The sequence below is a fragment of the Wasmannia auropunctata genome, unplaced genomic scaffold (assembly GCF_000956235.1).
Source record: "Wasmannia auropunctata unplaced genomic scaffold, wasmannia.A_1.0 LD334579.1, whole genome shotgun sequence".
NCBI lineage: Eukaryota > Metazoa > Arthropoda > Insecta > Hymenoptera > Formicidae > Wasmannia > Wasmannia auropunctata.
Window position 1 is genome coordinate 1,127,817 of NW_012028311.1, and position 24,795 is coordinate 1,152,611.

Here is a 24,795-nt window from a genome sequence, read left to right on the forward strand (position 1 = left end):
CGTCAATTATATATTTTATTGTACGATTACACAAATTAGGCCGAGTTGTAAGCAAAGCGACAATATTATCGATAAGCCGTGATATCGGTAGTATCGATATATTTTTCGCTTGTAAAATTCAATAGGTCAACGCGACATTATCGAAGCGTTAGATTCAGGGCGATAAAAAAGAAATATGATATTTGCGACAAGTCTAAAACAAGTTTATTTCGTATATTATTTCGTCAGGGCATCAATTTATTTTAACATAACACATGGAAAATGTATGATTTTTTTATACCATACATTGTATATACGTTCAATGAAGTACCTGTCGATGATCGTTGTTGCGACGTATACGCTGAAAATTTATACGCGGAGAGCCAATAAAAATAACGGATGTATTTGTAAAGAAAAAAGATTGCATGCATGCAAACTATAACAGATTGGATACGCAATCTTTATTTATATTTTGTGGAAGTTTACTGTGATTCACGCGCGATTGCGTTTAACGCGTAAACTACGATCTGTTGTAACCTGCTCCGAGAGAGATTTATAGCATCACTTCGTATCCTATCGTCTCGTAATAATCTTTAATATGTAATAAAGATTTATGACGCGATCTGTAGTGATGATTTAGAACGCTTTTGAATCTTCTAATCGGTGAACCTTGCGCGTTCACAAAAATTCAGTCGTAGTCCGCTGCAACCTTGTCGTTATCGGTGACGTACGTGACATCGCTCGATATTTATTTCAATTGTCGGCATTGATAAAACGGAGCAAAATCGGAGCGAAATATCGAAGTATTCGTTTAATTAAACATCTTTTAAAAATATGCTTCGCATTCACTTTGGTTCTACAAAGCCAAATGCTCATGACATTATTTTCATCGTTTATCGTTTCTACGAGTTAATTTTTTTCACTTATACGAGTTTATTTATTTTTTGAAATTAATTTAGTATTCAAGAACACATAGACCGTCGTGATCAAATTAAAAACAAACAAGAATTACTTTTGCTTGGTTTAAAGCAGATATACAGCAAATATGATATGTTTGTATGTACGTGAAATGTTGTTTTATTATCTATCCAGAAATCAAAGATAAAATATTTTATCAAATGTAGATCAAGTAAAATATTGTATCAAGGATTGTTCCCGTTCTAGATAAAATTGTAATTTTATTGCATAATATTATTTTAATTAATAGTTTAAACTTAATTTAATTAATTTAATTTAACTAAATTTAATTCATTTAAACTATTATTAGTTTAATTATTTTATATATGCTTTAATATTGATTACTTTTTTCTGTTCTCGTTGCAAAAACTCGTATTATTATTATTCGTATATAAAACACAGTTTAACGTAAGCTGTCTTTCAAGACTGAATAGTTTTCGCAATCTCACAGGCACGAATATATTTGCTCCACAGATCCTTTCCCAAAAAGTTCAATTAAATCGCTAAATTTGTGACTTCATTTTTTTATTTTTATCGATGTCGTTGAGATTTTACATGTCAACAATAAGAAATATGATTGTCATCCTGAATATTATCTAAAAACATTTCAAAGCTCCGAATGATAACGCGATGTAAATGCATGGAAATGTATGTATTGCACATATAATATTCTATTGCACTGTCTGAAAGCATTCCTTGGTTATTTATACAATTTTGCTAATCGATTCTAGGAATATCATTGATGTTGAACGATTTAATCAGTTGTTATCGATATTATTTAATTTTTTAATCAACATAAACCTTAGGACAATCCATTTCGATCGCGCATCTAGATATACTTTCGGGATATAATACTTCTCTCAAGATTATTATCAAACGATAAGATGATTGATATAAAAATCGATACGTCTGTTGCAATCGCCAGTTATTGTATTTTTAACTGTCGAATGTGCGATACGTTTTGATATACCAAATTAATGATCGCAATGAGAGGTGAATTTTTAAATAAAGACTCTATACAATCTTTGACAAACATTAGGATAGGTAACGTGATAAATAACAATTTAGTTTCTTAACGCTAGTGTGCGCAAGTTTGGTATCAAATTACTCGTTAGATATTAAAGTGCGCGATCTATAACGCAATTAAGTTTGTTTTCTTTTTTTTTACGTGAATTAGACGTAAAAATCCGCTTTGTGAACGTGGACAAGATTTAACCATTAAGTTTAAGTAAATTAAATTTCCTGTAACAGATAGTTTTATCGTCACTGTTTATTTAATGCGTACTGGTGAAAACAAATCTTGCATTTGCGCACGATAGCATTCTTGACCATAAAAGCCGATAAAAATTATTCCCTCAACCGTATTATAGAAAATTTTGGGTCAATGACAACGAGTTTATGGAACATTGTGATTAAAGTAAAGTGTGAATTAAGTAACAAAAGAACATACATTAAACGATCGTACAATACATGATTCATATAATAAATATTTCTCAATTACAATTGAAAATATTATATTTTTCGAACGTTTCAGGCTTCATAAAGTCTTCTTCAGCGAAATTAGTTAAAGAAAAACGATAATAAATATTATAAATATAATATAAATATTGTAAAATTCATAATAGCAATAAACAAATAAAGTATGGATATTGCAATTTTGTCATCAATTAATTTATCAAGAAGTCACGTCCAGGTTAGCGCTGACTTAAGCTGATAACTCAACAATTAATGATAGAATCGCGATATCGGTACTGATTATTTATTTGTTGTTATTATGAATTTTACCTTATATTTATTCTCGTTTTTCCTTAACTAATTTTACTGAAGAAAACTATAAAGCCCGAAATGTTCAACGAAAAATATTACGTTTTTAATTGTAATTGAGAAAATATCTATTATATAAATAATGTTTCGTATGATCGTTTCATGTATATTCTTTCTTTACTTAATTCGTTTAATGTTCCATACGGTTGTTGTCATTTGCCCAAAATTTCCTACAACATGATTGAGTACTTTTACGAGTTTAATTTAGCGTATATTTAAAGTTATTCTCTACTATATGCAACGGGATTAAAGCCTTTCCGTGATATCACTAAAAAATATGCAGGTAAAGTTACTAGAGAAAACTCTTCCCTACAATTGAAAATATAATTTATAATTTACAGGATACTATGCGGTGATCGTCGCCGCGTTGGCGATTGGCATTGCTGGAGCATCTGTGAGAGAGATTGAGTGTCCGTCCTTAGGCACCGTTAAATTGCCTCATCCGAGAGATTGTACCCTATATTATGTTTGTCAGGATGGCGAGAGCACGATGCACGAGTGTCTTGAAGGTTTGCACTTCAATAACGCTACTAAGCAGTGTGACTGGCCGTCAGGATGCATCCCGAAAGAAAGCTGGCCAGAGACTCAACCGAGTATACCCGAGGAGGAGGAATCCGAAACATCTGCCTGCATCGGCACATGTCCAACTACAGATCCTAAGGATAAAACGATACATCTGTTGTACAAAGGTGACTGCGCCAAATTTTGCGCATGTAGCAACGGCACTCCGATCCTTATGAACTGCCCAGCCGGGTTGCATTTCGACATAGTGAAGGGAGTCTGCAACTGGCCGTGGTTAGCCAAATGCCAACAATAGAAAAGGATACAATACAAAATTTGGAAGACGAGAATTTGAAGTAAAAAGAAGCAAAAACATAGTTTTGCCAATTTTCCAATTCTATCGATTATTTGTATATTTGGCTGAAGAGACAGAAGAAACAATCAATAATTCAAACAAAATTCATCTCTGCTTTAAATTCTTATTGTCGACAATAAATGTATTATAATAAAAAAAGATTCCAGTAGAATAAATTAAAATTTATGTAATACATTTATGATTGTACGTTAAAATAGAAAATCACACATTTACACCAATTACCATTGATAAATGTTATCAATAGATAACAGAGTACTTATAACTGTATCTTACATCTGATTATTCGAAAAATAAAATAAAATTAATTTAAGCATTATTTTATATCAGAATTTTTAATAAACTCTTTTTTTCTCTCGATGACAGTGTGTCTCACAATTCACATTTTTAAATACCAAGCGATTTATTGCAACTTTTTAATTTTTATAATTCTTTATAATTAACTCTGAATCTCATTAAAATAAAGCTATCTTAAAAAGCTTAATAAAATCAAGATCGTGAATTGTACGATAATTTATATTCTATCGTATCGCTAAATATAGTCCGTGAGATACAGAAAATTCCGTCTGAAATTATTTCCCATATTTTAAAAGAAGTTTATCAGAAATATTTTTAGAAATTTTGTACGATTGCCATGAAGATTGTATTACTTTAAATAAAATTTATTTTAAATAATTAATTAATAAAATTATAAAAATTACATAAAAAATTGGAGTTTTAAACAAATTTCGGAAACTTTTGAGACTGTACTTGACTTTACTGTTATATCAATATTTCCTCAAATTTTATTAGTAAATTAAACATTTTTATTGCTTAATATTTTCGGTTATTTCGAATTAATTGCATCCTCCATTTTCGTGGTAGGCAAGTACTTCGACAAAATTTCTGTCCTTTAACGCACATCCACATTTGCAAAAAAATGCCGCGTTTATTAATTGACACCCTGTATTTAATACATATGAATATATTTTTGCACCTGTTTCGCGATATGCTTAAGTGACTTCTCTAAGAGAAGGGTTGCGTCAAATATTAGATATGATAAGCACGTACTAGGCGATAACACACTGTCCGCTTATATAAAACTCATTTCGTAAAGACAAATTCGTCAGTTAACAATTTAATAAGTGAAGAAATAGATACTTGTCTCCAATTTTAGCGAATGGATTCTTCACAATGAAAGGTGAGTGCTCGCAACCGACAGAACTCCGATGAAGTGATAAAGCGAAAGCAAACAGAAGGACGATTAAAATACATTGAATGTAATTATTGAGTGGCAAATATGCAAGGTAATTATTTGTGCAAGCGAAATAAGTCAGAATTTTGTGCAATGCGAGTAATTGAGTTTGGTTATGATGTATGCATACATATCATCAAGAAAATAATAATGGCAGATATATATTAATTTAACATATACAAGTTTAAAATATTTTTATCATTATAGTTATTTTCCGTTTTTTAATTAAATTATATGCAAAGTACATAAGTATGTTTAATAAATAAAATATTATTTTCTAATTTTAATTACTGAGATTAATTTCATAAATATAATTAACATTACTACATGTATTGTTTCGAATTTTAGGCATTTACTTAGTGGCCATTTTATACGTGGCCACATTAGGCGTTATTGCCTTCAACGAATCACCAGTGGCTGATATTCCGACAAAATGTCCCATAGACAATCCACGAAATGAGACAATTTTTATACCCCATGAAAGTGATTGCACAAAATTCTACAACTGTCTCCTGGGAGAGAAAGGGGAACCACTAGATTGTCCTCTAATGGATAAAAATGGCAATAGATTGCACTTCAATCCAAAACTTCAAGTATGCGATTGGCCGTGGAGTGCAGGATGTCAAGTATCATCATCGACACCGACAACATCAATAACTACGCCATCGAGTTCTCCGACGCCGACGACTCCGTCACCGACTACTCCGACGCCGACGACTCCGTCACCGACTACTCCAACGCCGACGACCCCGTCACCGACGACTCCGTCACCAACTACTCCAACGTCGACAACCCCGTCACCGACGACTCCGTCACCGACTACTCCGACGCCGACGACTCCGTCACCGACTACTACAACGTCGACGACCCCATCACCGATTACTCCGACACCGACGACTCCGTCACCGACTACTCCAACGCCAACAACCCCGTCACCGACGACCCCGTCACCGACTACTCCGACGCCGACGACTCCGACGCCGACGACCCCGTCACCGACGACTCCGTCACCAACTACTTCAACGTCGACGACCCCGTCACCGACGACTCCGTCACCGACTACTCCGACGCCGACGACCCCGTCACCGACTACTCCGACGCCGACGACTCCATCAACGAGTTCTCCGACGACTCCGTCACTGACTTCTTGCATATCGGATAACAGAATACACATGCTTCCCCATAAGACTATGTGCGATCATTATTATTCGTGTTTCAATGGCGTGATAGATTCTATCCCTCGAAAATGCGATCGTAATTTATTATTTAATCCAGTGCTCCGTGTATGCGATTATCCAGAAAATGTAAACTGTACTAATATTCCGTCGAGTACGAATATCGTGCCATCAACTACCCCTTCATTAATCACAACGACGTCACAACCGAATTTACGGACGACTTCGTCGCTATTTTCTCCAATTCCGACGAAAAAAACAGATCCATCTGCTTGGGATTGCGTGTCAAGACCAGATAAAAAACCATACAAGGTTCCTCACGAAACTATGTGTGATCGCTACTATTGGTGTGTTGACGGCATAAAAGGTACGGAATCAATAAAATGCGAAAGCTTTTTCTTATTCAATCCAGATATTGGTCAATGTGATTACCCGGAAAATGTAGACTGCAGTGGCAGAATTACTCCGTCACGAGGTACACCAACAACACCGTCTACGAAAAACACTCCAACAATACCAACTACAACAGAATCTCCAACAATAACGCCTACGAAAGAAATTCCAACACCGACTACAACAGAATCCCCAACAATACCGACTACAACAGAATCCTCAACAACACCAACTACAACGGAAACTCCAACAACACCGACTACAACAGAATCCCCAACAACACCAAAAGACAACAAACCTCGTGAGAAATGTCCTCCAAAGGGATCAACGGAGAAAGCGCGGATTGCTCACCCATGTCTATGCAATCAATATTACGAATGCGTAAACGGTGAAAAGATATTAGAAACATGTCCATTCGGCAAGCATTTTGATTACGTGAGAGAAGTTTGCGACTGGGCCGCAATAGTAAAGTGTATTCGACCGATTCCAACCTTTGACATTTTAACCTTCGACATTCCAAATGATGACTATAATATTACATGCGCTCCAGAGGATAGAGCGTTTCAGCACGAGACCGACTGTACTGCCTATTATTTGTGCTCCAACGGTGAGAAAATTTTGAAATACTGTTTGGAGGGACTTCATTTCAACATGACCATCCAGACATGCGATTATCCGCAAAAGCGTTGTGATTTAAACAGATCTTCGCCGATAATCGATCATTCTTGCCCTTCTTCAGATTCCGTAGAAAAAGTATTTTTGCCTCACGAATGTGACTGCAAACAATATTACGAATGCGTTGATGGAAAGCGAGTTCTTCGATCCTGTCCAAATAATTTATATTTTGATCGCGTTTGGCAAATTTGCAACGATCCGATTGAGGCCAAATGTAATACTGATAAAGCCTCGACAACGCCTAAAACAGTATCGTCAACGCCTACGGAAGCTACCGATAAACCTCGCATAACGTGTCCTCTCAAAGGTTCAAATAAAACTTTACGGTTTCCTCATCCATGCTTATGTAATAAATATTACGAGTGCGTGGAAGGCGACAAGGTATTACAAACGTGCCCGATCGACATGTACTATGATGACGCAAAAGAAGTTTGCGATTGGACCGCCAAAGTGACATGCGTCCAGTCATTTCCATCTCACGATATCCGGACTGGTGATTACGATAATAAATGCTCTCCGGACGGCAGAGCGTTTCGGCACAAAGTTAGCTGCACCGAGTATTATTTATGCTCCAAGGGTGAAAAAGTTTTAAAATTCTGCATGGAAGGACTTCATTTCAATGTTAGTATACAGATGTGCGATTTTCCGCATAAAGAATGTGATCTACCTACACCTCCACCGACTATCGCTCCAGGAATTTGCCCTCTCGTAGGCTCCGTACTGTTGCCTCATGAATGTGAATGCGCGCAATATTACGAGTGTATTGACGGAAAACAGATTCTTCGAGAATGTTCAGACGATTTACACTACGATTACGTTCGTCAAATTTGCAACGAGCCGAGTAAAGCTAAATGCAATCTCACACCGACGGGTCTCATCTCAACATGGGCCCCTAACACTCCTGATTCAGATGAATGTTACGACGAGAATATCGAAATGTCTCACGAATACGACTGCGGGTCCTACTATAAATGTAGCAACGGCAAGAAGATCTTGAAGACCTGTCCTAGAAATTTATACTTTAATCCGAAACTTCGAGTCTGCGATTATCCGGAGAACGTCGCCTGCGGCGCTGGATCTGCGAATACACCCAGTATACGAACACCAACCAAGTGCAGCACAACGACAGGGAGCACTAAAATTCCTCACGAGACTGACTGCAATCTGTATTACGTCTGCGAGGATGGAATCAGTACACTTAAAAAATGTGACACTCCAGAACTCGTTTTCAATTCTATTCTAAAAGTCTGCGATTTTCCAGAGAATTATATCTGTAATATGACACGCGCAAAGAATGATATTGAAGATATCGATAAGACAATAATGCAAAACCTCGATCCACCTACCTGTATCGGTACCTGTCCTGAGGAAGATCCCGAGTACGCAGTGTTACTTCCAAACGACGACTGCAAAAAATTCTGTATGTGCAGCAATGGCATAGCGTATGTTCAATCGTGTCCTGAGCCTCTCTATTTCGATTCCGTTCAGAAGATCTGTAAACAGAAAAAGAATGCCGTTTGTGGAGTACGCTCGTATAATCAAAATAACGCTTTGATGAATGATAGAATGGACGACAACGACACAACTCTAAGTGAAAATGAAGATGAAACGTATGATAATCTCGATCCATCTACATGTATTGGTACTTGTCCTGAGGAGGATCCGGAGTACGCAGTGTTACTTCCGAACGATGACTGCAAGAAGTTCTGTATGTGCAGCAATGGCATAGCGTATGTTCAATCATGTCCTGAACCTCTCTATTTCGATTCTGTTCTGAAAATCTGTACAGGAAAGAAGGCTGCTGTTTGTGGAGTACGCTCGTATAATCAAGGCAACGCTGTGACGATTGATAGAATGGACGACAATGACAATTCGATAAAAACTCTGAGTGAAAATGAAGACGGAACATATGACAATTTGGACCCATCTACTTGTATCGGTACTTGTCCTGAGGAAGATCCGGAGTACGCAGTGCTACTTCCAAACGAAGATTGCAAGAAGTTTTGTCTGTGCAGCAACGGCTTGGCGTACGTCCAGCCATGTCCTGAGCCACTTTACTTTGATTCTGTAGACAAAGTCTGCAAGCGAAAGAAGGATGCCGTCTGTGCGATACGCTCGTTCCGTCGCTCACTGATGGCCGATAGAATATTCGACGAAGACGATTCGATGGTATCTCTGAGCGAAGAAAACTATAACGAACGTGGCATGTATAAAAATCCTTGGTACAGACGGCGTTTCTATAATGTTGATCCATCTACATGCATCGGCATTTGTCCTGATGAAGATTTCGGATATGCAGTGTTACTTCCGCACCAGGATTGTAGAAAATTCTGCATATGCAGCAGAGGTTTGGCATACGTCCAACTGTGCCCTGAGCCACTTTACTTTCATTCGATGGAAAGAGTCTGCAGACGCAGAAGACACGTCGTTTGTGCAATAGATTCACACAACCGAAATCATGTAATCACGATTAACAGAGAGGATGACGAGGACGATTCGATCGACGATTCGGAATTTCAAAGCGAGGAGATTAACAATAAACATGGAAGACATAACTACTTATGGTTTAAACCACACTACTATAATTTCAATCCGTCTACTTGCATCGGTATCTGTTCTGAGAATGACTTCGAACATGCGGTGTTACATCCAAACAAGGATTGCAAGAAATTTTGCTTATGCAACAACGGTATGATGTGGGTACACTTGTGCCCTGAGCCTCTTTATTTTGATTCAATACATAAAATTTGTAAACGGAAAACGGAAGCTGTTTGCGCGTTCAGTCGAAATCATGCTGTTATAATAGATAAAGAGGTCGATGAGAATAGAATAGAATATCTGAGCGAAGAGAAGACCGACAAACGCGAAATATATAACTCTTGGTCTAAGCTTCACTCCTACAATCTCGACACATCTACTTGCATAGGTACTTGTTCTGATGAAGTCTATGACTATGCAGTCTTGCTTCCAAACGTGGACTGCAGAAAGTTCTGTATATGTAGCAGCGGTCTGGCATGGGTCCAGCCATGTCCTGAGTCATTTTACTTTGATTCTGTAGATAAAATCTGCAAATTGAAGAGGAGTGCCATTTGCCATTTAAATCTATTCAATAAAAATCGACCTTTTACGTTCAAAGCGATCAAAAATAATTTTATAACACCTCTGAACAAAGAGAAATATCACTCCCGTAAAAAACGTGATAATACTTGGTCTAAATTATATTTCTTGACCAATAAATCTCTCAACAATCTTGATCCATCTACTTGTATCGGTACTTGTCCCGAGGAAGATCCCGAGTATGCAGTGTTACTTCCGAATGACGACTGCAAGAAATTCTGTATGTGCAGCGGCGGCGTGGCATGGGTTCAATCGTGTCCTGAACCTCTCTATTTTGATTCTGTCCAGAAAATTTGCAAACAGAAGAAGGATGCCGTTTGTGGAGTACGCTCCTTCAATCAAGATAACACTTTCACAATTGATAAAGCGGTAGACAATGAAAATTCATTGAAATCTCCGATTGATGGAAACAAAAAGCGCGGAACATATGATAATCTTGATCCATCTACTTGTATCGGTACTTGTCCAGAAGAAGACCCGGAGTATGCAGTGATACTTCCGAACGACGACTGCAAGAAATTCTGTATGTGCAGCGGCGGCGTGGCATGGGTTCAATCGTGTCCTGAACCTCTCTATTTTGATTCTGTCCAGAAAATTTGCAAACAGAAGAAGGATGCCGTTTGTGGAGTACGCTCCTTCAATCAAGATAACATTTTCACAATTGATAAGGCGGTAGACAATGAAAATTCATTGAAATCTCCGATTGATGGAAACAAAAAGCGCGGAACATATGATAATCTTGATCCATCTACTTGTATCGGTACTTGTCCAGAAGAAGACCCGGAGTATGCAGTGATACTTCCGAACGACGACTGCAAGAAATTCTGTATGTGCAGCGGCGGCGTGGCATGGGTTCAATCGTGTCCTGAACCTCTCTATTTCGATTCTGTCCAGAAAATTTGCAAACAAAAGAAGGATGCCGTTTGTGGAATACGCCTATTTAATAAACATCACGTCACCTTGGATCAAAAATAATGATTGATAATGATAAATCAGTGGTATCCCCGAGCGAGGAACATGATGACGAAAACGGAAGAATCATTTTAATTGAACCCATACTTCAATTTTAATTTTAATTTTTTTTGTTGAAAAATTTTCAAATTACTTGTAAGTCGCTATTCACTTTTCTATAATTTAGTATTTAGTAATATAATAGCATTAAATGCAGCACATTCTGAGAGAAAATTCTGTTTTTCTGTAAATAAAAAATAACTGTTCGTCAATAATTATTTATTTATAGAATAATGAACCGTTATCATCAAACAGTACCGCCACATTGTATTATAACTTGTTAATTGCTGAAAGCTGTCGTTCATTTTCTAATTATTGTATTATAATGAATTAGCGAGTTATAATTCTCCATTATTTCTTGTTTAAATTACATCTGAAAGTAGATGTTTAAATCAAATTCATCTTTATTATACATTTTAAATATTATTAACAATAGACTTTTGCACAAGTTAAATTTATATTTATGCAAAGTTAAGTAGGATTACAATTGTGATACGTCAATTTATATTATATAATTTTATATAATTTTATTTATTTCAAGCATTATTCCAGGTATTGATTTTTCAATGTAAATTTCCATTTATCTCAACGAGAAATTACACCTCCGTAACGCTTTAAAAAGCATTCTAACTCGTCATTTTCCAATATACTCTCTTTATCTATATATCATATTATTTTTATCTATGTATCATGAGATATCCAAACAATTAAACTACAAAGAGAAAAAAGCGGAATTTAACATCAATAGGCATTGCGATTATGCGGAACGATAGAGAACTTCGATTTATTCCAATATCGAGAGGAAATTAATCTCGATGTTAGAAGGAGGAGGACATTACCGGCTTGGGGATTGTTTATTATACATCGTTGTAATATTTGCCGATTACATCCGGACGAGAGCCAGATCGTGTAGCGTCGTACAACGTATACTCGTCGGCGTCCAAGCTCGGAAAGTCGCGGAGCAGGATTTGCTCTTTGTTCTGCCTGTTCTCTTGCCTTGGTTGTTCGTTTTGCCGCTGCGCATCCCGAATCATCTTCAGGGTCTTGAAAGAGGCATTCAGCTCCATCATCGGCGCAGCATCACTTCGTTTGCCATGTCTGTGCGTGATTGTCAATATTCTTAAATATTCCGCGTTATGATTAATTCTATTTGTACAATTATGTGCAGCCAAGACTATCTTTGTGCTCCTCCTTTTATATTTCAAGACAATCTTTTATACATTAGCTAATTATACTTATCGAAGCTACTAGCGTTCCGCGTATGGATTCCTTTTTCATAATTGCATGTAATAATTATCTGTTATTTATTCCATATAAAACTTGCTTTGATCTGAGATATTCGTGAAGTAACTATTATCGTGCATATATACATATATACATATCGTGTTCGATTTAACAGTTACATTTGAAGCAATCTTATTATCCATTGAGTTATGTCACGAGAAAACAGATATTCACGCTCAAAACGTAATTACCTTGGTTTTCCGAATGTGTCATAATAATTTCTAACGAAATCAGCGAGTCTCTTTAGCTGGATGTCTGAGCTGATTGTCTTCTGCAATCTAGTTAATCTAGCCATGGGCTCCGTCTCGGCACAGGCAATCGTCATTCCGATAACGGTGACAAGCAAACAACAGAAGAAACGAGCCAGATTCATCCGTGTCCGCATTTCAATTTCAAACAATTTGAAGTAGTAGTCTCGGTTGTTGCAACGATACGGAGATACTTGTACGCAAAAGAATGAGCTGGAAGATAACGTATCTTCAAAATTCATGCGAACGTGATTTCACGATAAAGCGACGAATCGTTTCTCTTTTTCCTCGCCGCGGCAAAATTTCTCATCTTACATGTGACGCATATAAAAGAATACAAATAAAAGTTTCTTAACGCGTAATAAAAGTCGTAAAAACTAGGGATGATCAAGCACGAGCTTCCTTGCGAATTTGCTTCGACGTGGTCGCTTCGTAAGAAAGACGCAATAAAATTTCTCGACAATTATAATTAGCGTGCAAAATTAATGCATAGCATCGATTTCTCTCCATCAGTCGGAGAATTCTTTGAGAAATGTTAAGATATGTTTTATTCCTCAAAAATGCCATGCAGAGTGTTACACTAGCTATAAGATATCCATGGGCCTTATAAGTATGGACTGGCAATAGAAGTAAAGTCATGTCCGTACTTCTCTTTCTATAAGTGTCCGGAAGTACGTTCCGCGCATGTTGACTTATATTATATATTGGATGTATTCTGATTGGTAAGCATTTTCATTATGCTCGCATAGATTGTATCGTAGCACGTGATCAACGCGCCATATGTTTCACTGACATGCGCAATGTATATTTCCGGACACTTTGAGAAAGAGAAACTACTAAAAAGTACGTTTCTCTCTCCAATCTTCTCAGGAAGTTGCTTCTTATACAGAAACTATAGCACATTGCCAATCCGTACTTATAAGACCTATGAAGATATCATAAGTTTTTTTATGTAGAATAATCTATAAAAATATAATATCAGTTTTTTTATCTTTTTTCTTTTCATAAATTTCTTCTGCTTTAAACTGTCGCCATTTTAATTATAAATCGTCAAAAGAAAATAAAATTATTTAAGCTGTGAATGGTAAAGGATGGGGTATTAATTTTAATTTGCTTATGAAATCGACTCGAATAGCGACAAGCAGGCGCAAACCGTCCGAATAAATTTGTCAAGAGATAAACCTGCCATGGACGAAACGCGAAATGACAAGGGGAGTCGCGAGGTAATTTCGCTGATTGTGAATATGTAAAATTCATTGCGCCGCATTCTAATGCATACGATTATATATATACATATATATATATATATGTATATACATACATATATATATATGAGGTACAGAGTGTACTACGACCGATTACGGCGATAACGAAGCTATCGAATCAATCACCGAATTTAATTTTCAGGCATGTTCTTTGTTTTGATAGCATGTTCGACATGCACGTTGACTGATTATCGCGCGATAAAATGTGTTTCTACTCACGGCGCCATTCATTCGCGACGAAACCCTTGTGTTTTATGAAAGATTGTCTGGATATCCAATCATGTTAGTTAGTTCAGTACATACAATATATACGTAAAATTCATATTGTGGATCATATTTTCGTAATTTAACCCAAATTTAATTTTCCTAGTACATTCTTTGGTTTAGGACAAATACATATCGTGTGACAGATTTTTTAACATAAAAATGTATAATTTTAAAGAATAGTTAAATAAAAAATTTTGAAAAATGCTAATTTTTACATAATCAATACCTTTACTGTATTAACCTTTAACTGGTAATTTAAATTAACTTGCGCAATTTTGGTTTTTTCTAAAATCGATATTACTGATTTTATTCAATTGCCAGCTGACTTTCCATTTCCTATTTTAACAAATAAAGTCTCAAAATTTTTTGTGACCCTCTAGATCCTATTGATCTCCTGCATTCCATATATCCCTAACTCTCTGGAATGTTCTTGTGATTTCTGTGATAAATTTTTGTCAAAATTTTTCTTTGAAAAAATCCTGGCTATGTTTCAGAACAAAAATATATTATATCTAATTTTTATTTTGTATTTTCCGCTAAATTTTATTATTTTCATATATCAGGTATCAATGCACGACATACCATTCTAAAATTATTTAAGATTTTTTACTTTGTTTTAGATTTCAAATAATCTAAAGACTGATATTTAAAAATTTAATATTTTGTTCTTTTTTTGTCATCTGAAAGCTCTAAAAACGAAGACGTTATTTGATAAAAAATATTTTAGCTTTTTATTTCAATAATTATCAAAAAATATTTATTTCTTTTTGAGATAAACTATTGTTATTAAATTTCATTGATACATAGACAAGAATTATAATTCTAACAGAATATATTTAAAACTTTTATAATAAAATTTATTAAGAGTATCAATTTTATAAATAATCAAAACTGATATAAAAAAATACTTTATAAAAATTACTTCAATAAGTTTAACAATCGCTGAAATTGAAAAATCTATAATCAGAACTCACCGATTGGCAAACAAATCTTCTTAACAATTTATATAGTAGATTGAATAATAAATCGAGCGATTAAGGACAAATATCACACTCGTAGAAAGACTAAACTCAAGTCACTGACACCTTACAATTTCTTTCTCACCCTCACGATATCCTTGGTGTCTGCTCGATAGATCGGCGAACGTTTCAGTAGTTCGAATCGGCCGATGTGCCGCCGACAGGCGTATATATACCTACGAAAGCACCCTCCGATGCATCCCCTCGACTGTAATTCGCAGCCAATCCTCGAGAGCCAGCCCCACCATTTATCCCACCCTTTGCTAATAGAAAATGTTACTGATATCACTTGGGAGAATCAAGAAATCTGAGAACTGAATGATGCAAAATGGAATAGAACGATACATGGAAAATAACGTTAAACGAGGGCACCCATAATTATACAAAGTTAACGCGAAGTTAAATTATAAAACGGCCGCTTCAACATTTTTTTAATACGAAAAATACGCTGTTTAACCCACTAATATTAATTTTTTGCAATTATTTCTTATTTTAATAAAATGTAATATTATTAATCAGCTCATTTTTCTTATTAAAGCATTATTATGATTACTTTATTTCGGAAATTCAATTTTGTCAATTTTTTTTTAAATTTCAATTACGATAACAAACGAACGCAATGATGGCAAACACCGTGTGGCGGTTCTACAGGTAAAGACTTACCTGGTGCAGGTAAATCGCAGAGAAATATAAATAGACCATAATGAACATAGACTGGAATTCATATTTAAGTCGATTTTTATATTTAAGAACGTCTTAAGTATAGTCTTAAGACGGTCTTATAATATCACAAAGCCGTAGTTAGCATCTTAAGACATTATTTAAGGCGGTCTTGAAATAAAAACGGACTCTAAATATCGGCTATAATGTATATTTATTTATGAAGTTATCTTGCCATGTGTTATTTAGAAAAATTAATAGAAAATTGTTGATATAAGGTACAGTTAATGTTACGTATCATTTTAAATTCCGAATATTTAATTTGTATTTAGTATTCACTTTTGCGATATATATAATCTATTATTATGTAACAATAATTTAAATGATTATATTATATTTATAAGAGAAAAAATCAAGTCTTTTTTATTTTTTTTATTATACTCACACACAGAATATCTTGATTAACAAATATCATTAAGAAAATGAGCGAAAGGAATAGAACCAAAAGCATATAATAAATCTAAAAATCTGGAAAAAGTTGAGAGAAAACCTGAGTTTTGGCCAAACAGAAAACATTTGATAAGAAAATTTTTTTATTCCAATTATTATGTTTTATTACACGAAAGAATCACCAGCGCTCATTTTCGTTATCAAATCGTAATCACAGGAAAATATCGCTATCTCCTAATAAATATCCTAATAAACAAATCCGAGGAGCAATCAAGAAAGGAAAGTAAAAAAATGAGGAAAAAACGAAAGAATTAACGTAAAAGAGACACAAATCGACGAAGTACGAGCAATCATCCGCCGCCGAACGACGACAACGAGGTCGTAGTGGGGAAGACGGGAGAACCAAGGGTAAGGGAACAACACACGAGCAGGAGAGCAAGCTAACTACAGTGATGATGCTCAAGTCTAGGTGGTGGTTGTGGTGGTGGTGGTGGTGGTGGTGGTGGTGGTGGTAATGCTGGCGGCAGAAGAGGGAAACCTCCGCAACAGGTAGAAGAGAGGCCGAGAAGAAGGAGGAGCAGGTCGGGACGTTCCAGGCGCGCGAGGGAGACGAAGAAGAACGCGGGAGAGAACGGTCATTGCCACCACCTCACCTCGAGAGGTGCCCGAACGCTAGAGTCCCCGTCGGCACGACAAGCGCCAGCCCCGACACGGTCTACCGTCCGCGGCTGTCCCGCAGTTTAGCTTGCCGCCGTTTGTACCTACTCGGCTTTACCTTCTACCTGTGGGGGGGCTAACTTCTCTCTCTCACGAGGACGCGACCGAGCGCGCGCGCTCGGCCGATGCGTGTCGTCGTGGCCTGCCGATTCTTCGTGCAGGGGGAGCGAGCCCGCGAGCGAGCACACCTGGGATCGGGGGATCGGTTGATCCAGAAGTCGTGAACCGAGCAAAACCAGTTCGATAGGTGCCAGCCGTGGCGAGCAGGTCGGAGTCGGGCAACTGCCAGTCCGAGTATACTCCGAGAGGTATCCTCCTCCTCCTCCCATCCTCGGGCCCCTCTCGCGAATCTGACTGTCTCGCACCGCGACGTATGATATCTCGTGTCTGCCGAGTGGATGTCCCACGGTCGGTCGAAGGGCGTTCTCCAAAGCTCGTGAAGGTCGCAAGGTTCACAGATGAGACGGGGAGGCGCCGGGCGCGGGAGACACCACTCGACAGGCCTCGACCACGTGGCCGCAGCTGTTAATCGGAGATCCGCGATCGAGGGTGCGAGATCTGGGTCTGACTGACACGTCAGGTGGTCCAGGTGATCTCGTGGAACGTGGCGCGAGAACTGAATTCGAAGATCACATCATCAAGGGGAGATGATGCATCGCCGCGCGGTCTGACAACTTGAAGGAATTTTGCAGCAACGTTGCAGCAGAAGCAGAAGCAACAGCAGCGGTCTGTAGAGCGGTGTCAGTCAAGGTATGTTTATGGCTCTGTCTCAAGGTCCCGAGATATGAAGAAGCCTCATACTTTCTTGCGTGAGTGACCTTCGTTGAGATTACAACGCTCGACGATCGGCGGTATCGTTTTTTGTCAGGGGGCAACGCACCTTCGTGGATAATTCACGATAATTAAACGATTTGATCTGACGCGCGACTGGCGCGATTCCTGCGCCGCGCCGCGCCGCGAGGTTCCTAGTCACGGTGGGTACTGAACTTGGTCGAACAGGTGATTCCCTCTGCGGTCTCTCGTCCTTGATCCTCCAAGTCGGCACCGGCGCGATCAATGCTTTTTATCGGTTCTGCGGTCGGATGATTATTGATCGATAACTATTGATAGATCGACGACTTTAAATTCTTCCCAAACAAAAAATACATATAAGAATATTTTTATGAAATGTTTATAACATTTTGCAAAATTTAACAGACTCTAGTTAAAAGAGCCTATTGATTCAATCAATTAATTTTTTCGAAGTGGACAGCTCCAAATCGAGTCAACGAACTTATATAAGGCAAAACAAATGATACACTAATAGATATGATATGTAAATATTTGCGAAATATTTACAACAGATGTCGAATCATTTACGTTTCTATTTAGGTACATAGATATTTACTCGCTCTATTTTGCTCTAACACGATGAATTTTATGAAAAATTAAAGTTTCAATAACTTGCATTGCAGATCGGTCGATTTCTATAAATAAATATCCTTTAATACGAAATTAAATAAAAGAAAGACGGAAGTAGAGAGACGCACAAACCACACTTGGTTAAGCCAAGCTAAACATATGAACAACGGACTACGGTGGCTGCACTTCAGTACATACCAATATTATCCGCTTGATGAACACGGTTTATTGCGCGAATAATCAATCCGGGGGTTTATGTGTGTATACGGCTGCGGCATGTATCGACGAGCGGGACATATTGCAAATCCGTTGTCGAAGTTAGCCGCATGTTCCTTAGGATAGCGGTATATTAGCTCGTTTCAGCTGAATTTCATTCGCATGTGGCCGGGACACGCGCGTGTGCGCGCGTATATGTGTAAACTAATGTCTGCCTCGATTTTACGCAGCTTCATGCATAATTCACGAGGGTTTACCTGAGAAAATTCTGGTATTCCTCGAGTCAATCTGTTTGTTTCGACGAAATAATCGTTAAATGCTTCCTCAGGACGATATGAATTATCGCTGATATGTAACGGACGTTAGTGCTTTTCTCAGAATATCTACAATACATGTAACACAAGTCCGTTAAGAGCCAATACGTGGAGCGGTTTAAAGGTTGAATGTGTAAGTAACCTTTTTTTTTTTTATTAATTGTCCTAAGTGAAATCTCGTGATTAAGATTCGGATAGCGGACTTTATAAGCACAGTCAAATGGTTTCGTAATGTTCTTGAATAATTTTCACGGATGGTAGCCGAAGGATACCGGCGTCATTTGAACTTTCTGGTTTTGCGTGCAACGCTACCACATCTGATATGGTCGTAAATATATTATCCGTTGGAAAGAAATTATTTAATGCGGATCGCGGCTCGCAAGAGAGCGTACAGGATTGAGACTTACGGTTTTATTTGCGCGTAGTGTATATCTCGGCGCCAACCCACATGTGTGCCTCGCATTAGATACGTGAGTACAAATGAAAGTGGCAGGTACCGTTACATGCGCGAGTGCTACGTTACGACAAAAGCTTTTTCTACTCGCGTATACGCGCCATGCACTGTACGCACGTGCGTTCTCGTCGCTTTCGTCCGCCAATTAACACACGCGGATTGTCGGCGGATGTGCAATTTTTTTCTCGCGCAAAGGAGAGCATCAATTCCATGAATATCTAAAAGAGTAATCAACACGCGGATGCGAGACTAGAATGCTTAAACTCATGCGACGCGATGCGTCTTAAAAACTGAGAATGGGTAAAAGAATGGGAACCAAAAGGATAGACAATAATGTTATTTCGCATTATATTATCAATTTTGCTATAAAATTGCAGAAATTATTAAAGTCTAAAAATTATTTGAGTCTATTTTTCGAAATAATCGTCCGCTCGTTCTGTAAAACATGATGCATATTGTGCGTTTACGACAAAGCGATATTCTTAAATTATTTAATTTACAAAGAGAGAGTCCGCACACATTTAACAATCAAACATACTCAACGAATCAATTGAAACCCATTTGGCACTTTGTCGAATTACGTACGCTTCAATCTAGTCAATTAGCACGAGTGTCATGTGCTCGGACTTTGAACGAAGAAAGAACACATTTCTACTAATTAGAAATGCATCAACCACAAGATACAACCGTTGTCGAACATTTTAGAAACCGAGTGATAAAACCGGTGACCTAACAAGTCGACATAACTCACATCGACATTGATTTGTTGTTACTTTATCCATCCGAATTCCTACCTGTAGATAACTGTAACGGTTTTTATCATTTCCTCAAGAGACGTGGCGAACTGCGCACTGGATGAAATCATTGCATTTCTTCCACGCTGGCTAGACTAAAGATTCTGTAGAAATATCTGACCCTCGATACATCGCGATGCTATCGCGATGTGTAATTAATTCCTTAACTTTACACAATAAAAATAAAATATATATTCTATAAAATTATTTATATTATTAGATTTTATGTACGTATAGCGAAAGTATTGAATTATAAAAATATATAAATATAAATATATAATAAATTATAAATATAAATTATAAAATATAAAAATATACGTCAAAATTATTTCTCGAAGAACAATATAAAATTTTTATAAAAACAATATAAAAAATTTCTTTGTACGTTTAAAAATACACAAATAAATGATATTATGAAGATAACGGTAATTTTTTAGCAAATTTAATTAAGATTAATAAATAAATTCATAATTATTCGTAATAATAATCGGCTGTAAATGACGCGGTCAATCGATTTCAACGTAAAGAGCACATGCGCGGATTGACTTGATCATCGACAGATGATCGCCGCTCACTGTTACGTGATTCGTGAGCTCGGCGAAGTATAACGTTACATCCAAATTCCTGCCTCCGAATAACTGTAACCCGGTTCTCGCCGATTGCATGCTACGTTTATCGAATAAACCACATCGCCTGACTGAATGATTAATATCTCGAGATGACGGCTAAGAAGAGAAAGATGCCGAAGTCCGAGGAATCGGGATCTAGAGATCGAAAACGAAATCTCGATATCGATCTCGTGATCCAGAAACGAATCAATTGAAGAATACTCTTGTCGATGAATTGGAAGGATTTCTTCTTCCTCCTCTTCTTCACGCTTGTCGATGTATTCGTGAAGTGAACGTTTTTCGTAAGCCGGTCGTTGACCGAGCCGACGTCTCACATCATGCCCGAATTGTGCAAAATGCGACTACTGTCTCGCGCAACGTTGAAATTATTATTATTAGACTTTATAGTGCAGCTCACAATCAGTTCAAATTCCGTTCAAATTTCTTTTTCTCCGTTTGGATTTTCAACGATCAAACAAATCCTATCTAATTATGAAAAAATCAAACAATTACGTTGTGCTTCGTGAAATAATTATATATCTATCTTCAATTCAATCAATTTTCGGAGAGTCATATGGTTGACACATGTACTCGCTCACATTTCAAATATTTTACACGGATAAATAAGAATAAACTAATAAACTAATTAAATCCAAATATAATTTCATGCGCGTTGAGCAATTGGTTCCGTCTTATCGGATTATTATTTATTCGTTAACAGTTTTTACAACTCTGATAGTAACAGAACGCGAATGTGCCGTTACGAAGGAAATCGTGTTTAATCATCAATTAATCACAATTAGTTATATAACGTTCGTATTTAGTTCTGCATCATGGAAGTATATTTTACACTTGGCTTGGTGCCTGCGATATGCACCTGCAATTGAACGTACTTCCGTTTGTACATTCTGTTTGTTGTAAAAGATAAATGAGTTGCATTCCCCTTCTCCTTTTCGATGTAACGAACGACAATTTGTCGAGTGTTTCACTCTGACATTAATTCCCACCGAAATTATCGCCGTAATTATAAGAGATACGTAAGTGACACGCCGGTCGAAAGTGGCTAACAGTAGCATCCGGTGGCGAATTGAAACAAAAGCCGCCTACGAGTCCGCGCCGTTAAGAATAAGCGTTAAAGCGTTGTCGAGCACACTGACGTCTCGCTATAATCAAATGCAATTACATCATGTAATTACGTCCAAACGGACTAGTCACCCCGTCCAGTTCTTCGTGAGAATCTTCCCAGATTTATCATCGCGCCGCGAATGTCACGGTCAACATTAGCATTGTCTGCATATTGCAAATTATAAACGGTCTACTTTGCAAGTTTTAGAGGGTGATTCAATAATTACTATTATATTCGTGAAAGTTAAAGATCATTGAGGGAAATTGTAATCTTGCAGTACTTTGTTTTTCTTCGCTTGTTTTTCTATTTCGCGAAAGAGAGTAATAATCGCGACGGCACGAAAAAGAGGTACAAATAGCGATAATATGTATCTCAGAAGAAGAAGATTAGCTTTTCTAGAGAGTAAAATTTTAATTTCTTCCGGTTTTTCGTCTATGTTTCAGATGTGCGACCGGCGGAAACAGGCCTGGGCCGCCGTTATCATCGGCAACGTGTTGATCTACACCATTGTTATCGCCAGCCCGATCTATGTTCCTCAATTTCAACCGGGAAGTAAGTACTTTAGATCGCTCTATTATTCGCGGGAAGAGTATCAATAGTTTTCTTCCAGATAGCATCGGCGCAGTTCGGAGAGTTTCACTGTAATGCACGGTGTTTAATGATCGTAATTCGATCGTTGATTAAATTGCCGTTACGTGGTCTTACGGAAATTGCGTGGTGCCTTCGGCGTATCGACCTCCGATTATAAGTAGTTTTAATTAGATATAATCGCGAACGTAACCGAATTAACCGACCGTCGTGTTCTTTCAAAATTATGCTACTTATGACCGATGATATTAAGACACCGCTTGTTGCTGATCTATGTATATATTGCCGGCAATATGCACATTTTGAGATATGAATTTATGCGACGTTCATATCCTTGAGTTGCATATTTTCGAAAATCTCGATAAGTATTGCAAGCAACAATATTTATCGATTTAAAAATCGATTTTGTAAAAAAATATTCCTTATACTCGTTATTTAGAAATTCTTCATAACGTAAGCAAATTATTTTCTATTAACATTTCTCCCAGTTTTTCTAGCATCTATCTTTTTCTAGCAGTTTTTCTGCATATCGCAATGCGCATTTTTACAACATAAAACGACGATCTAGTTGTGACAGGAATCTTAAAGTCGATTCCTGCAGACCGGCGACATATCTCTGCTCGTCCCCGCTCTTTCACGCTCGTTGCATTTTCCTCGTATGTCAGCTGAGTAACGGATCGGTACACAAATACCAGTAACCGGCACAGCGAGGCCCGAGTCTACGCGTGTGCGTAAGCGCTCGCTTGTCTCCGTCGTGCAGCGGCATTGAACCTACCTTGAATTCGTGTTCGAACGGAACGTGGGCGGACTGGTCAGTTTTCTGTTAGAAGTGGGTCAGCCACGGTCATCGAGCCGCGTGACTTACGGTGATTTTTCCGTTCCCGTCATCCCCCGATTCCCCATGTCGATTTTTTGCGTGATCGTTCGGCAGGAATTCGCGAGATGACCCGTCATTATTTTTTATATCTTATGTTTCCAGTTAAAATATACGTACATACATACATATATATACATGCAAGACACATCACATTCAAACTCTTCTTATATAAACCTAATTTTACAATGTTTTTTCTATACAGCTGTAATAACGCAATCATATTGTATGACAATACGGCGATACGAATCGCTTTCGGCGACTAGGTGACTCTTCTTCCTGCTATCACGCGAGATACACTTCCGTATCCGAGTGACGTTTGTCGCGATCAGATAAAGCACTTTCCTACAATGAGCTATGCCGCGAGTGAAATTCTTCGCGCACAATCGCGTGGGCGTGCAGGCACGCACACACGCTTACGCGAGCTCCCGTGTATATATGGGCCTGGCATACCGCTTGAAATTCCGCCAGCTACATAAAGACGCCGTCAACTTTCTTTCATGCCGGTGACTAACTAACGCGTCACTTCCGCCAGCACACATATTTTTTACGTGGAAGGATGAGTAGGGCAAGTAGTACTTTTTGGGCGAGCGAGTCTGACCGACTAACCTGGTAGCGCGAGCGCCGGGACCACAAACAATTTTACGGTTGATTTTCACTAGCCACGAAACGTCCGTCGACCGGACAAGCCGGCAAAAGAAAGTAAACAATCGTAGAAAAACTATAACGGCCCGTTTGTGCCAGTTTTAGAGTACAAAAACAGGCTACAGTCCGTAGTCTGATTGTACATAATGTACATAATCGTCAACTACTTGCTACTACTAATCAATTCGCGTGTCTGCTATAACTAATTAATTACGCGATCAAAATAGAACGCAAATCTCAATTGGACGTTTAATCTCGATAGACATCTCTATTCAGAATATATCAGAATTTCTATTTCATATCGTAACTCTATCTCTTCCCTCCGCAGTCTCGTCTAAACTCGACGTACGCTAGCGCTATATTCGACAAAGTCTCGGATTCGCCATGCTAAGTGATCTGTCACTTTCTTTGGCACGGTATACACAAAGAGTATATCGAGAATACCGTTCATGGGTTTTCCATGTTTATACCAAGAACGCGCCTGATCCATCCAAGTATCTCAGGTCAAGTATGCTCGTTTAATCATACCGAGCCGGAGCACCCTGGAATGTATACGGTGATTTCGTTGGGCCAAAGACCTCGGAGAGAAAGAGAAAAAAAGTCAGAGGTGAGATGAGAGAGAGATG

General features: G+C 37.7%; 3 protein-coding genes across 4 annotated transcripts in view; 2 read left to right on the forward strand and 1 right to left on the reverse strand.

The window, feature by feature from the left end:
• The first annotated feature begins 1,406 nt into the window (after positions 1–1,406).
• On the forward strand, positions 1,407–11,451 carry LOC105458254. Its single transcript, XM_011703427.1, has 5 exons — positions 1,407–1,980; positions 3,102–3,575; positions 4,499–4,502; positions 4,771–4,814; positions 5,217–11,451. Exons 1-5 carry the CDS (start codon positions 1,914–1,916, stop codon positions 11,201–11,203), a joined length of 6,576 nt encoding a protein of 2,191 aa, XP_011701729.1. The 5' UTR covers positions 1,407–1,913; the 3' UTR covers positions 11,204–11,451.
• On the reverse strand, positions 11,447–15,461 carry LOC105458247. 2 transcript variants are annotated; one of them, XM_011703420.1, is made up of 4 exons: positions 15,278–15,461; positions 12,715–12,984; positions 12,079–12,337; positions 11,447–11,951 (listed from the first exon to the last, which is right to left on the reverse strand). In XM_011703420.1, exons 2-3 carry the CDS (start codon positions 12,906–12,908, stop codon positions 12,097–12,099), a joined length of 435 nt encoding a protein of 144 aa, XP_011701722.1. In that variant the 5' UTR covers positions 12,909–12,984; positions 15,278–15,461; the 3' UTR covers positions 11,447–11,951; positions 12,079–12,096. The 2 variants fall into 2 exon arrangements, with proteins under 2 accessions (XP_011701722.1, XP_011701721.1); XM_011703419.1 differs by having other exon boundaries at positions 11,447–12,337.
• Positions 15,462–22,505: 7,044 nt separating this feature from the next.
• LOC105458246 (serine proteinase stubble) overlaps positions 22,506–24,795 on the forward strand; it is a 14,157-nt gene continuing 11,867 nt past the window's right edge. The window contains exon 1 of the mRNA XM_011703417.1: positions 22,506–22,614. Coding sequence (XP_011701719.1) covers positions 22,506–22,614 — 109 coding nt within the window. The remainder of the gene's footprint in view (positions 22,615–24,795) is intronic.

Bases quoted from the DNA above. Each gene is read 5' to 3' on its own strand.
- LOC105458247 (XM_011703420.1), bottom strand. From the start codon at position 12,908: ATGCGGACACGGATGAATCTGGCTCGTTTCTTCTGTTGTTTGCTTGTC. The intron at 12,338-12,714 runs GTAATTACGTTT...AATCACGCACAG, and splicing joins GACACATTCGGAAAACCAAG to ACATGGCAAACGAAGTGATG.
- LOC105458254 (XM_011703427.1), top strand. From the start codon at position 1,914: ATGATCGCAATGAGAGGTGAATTTTTAAATAAAGACTCTATACAATCT. The intron at 1,981-3,101 runs GTAACGTGATAA...TATAATTTACAG, and splicing joins TTTGACAAACATTAGGATAG to GATACTATGCGGTGATCGTC. The intron at 4,815-5,216 runs GTGAGTGCTCGC...TTCGAATTTTAG, and splicing joins TGGATTCTTCACAATGAAAG to GCATTTACTTAGTGGCCATT.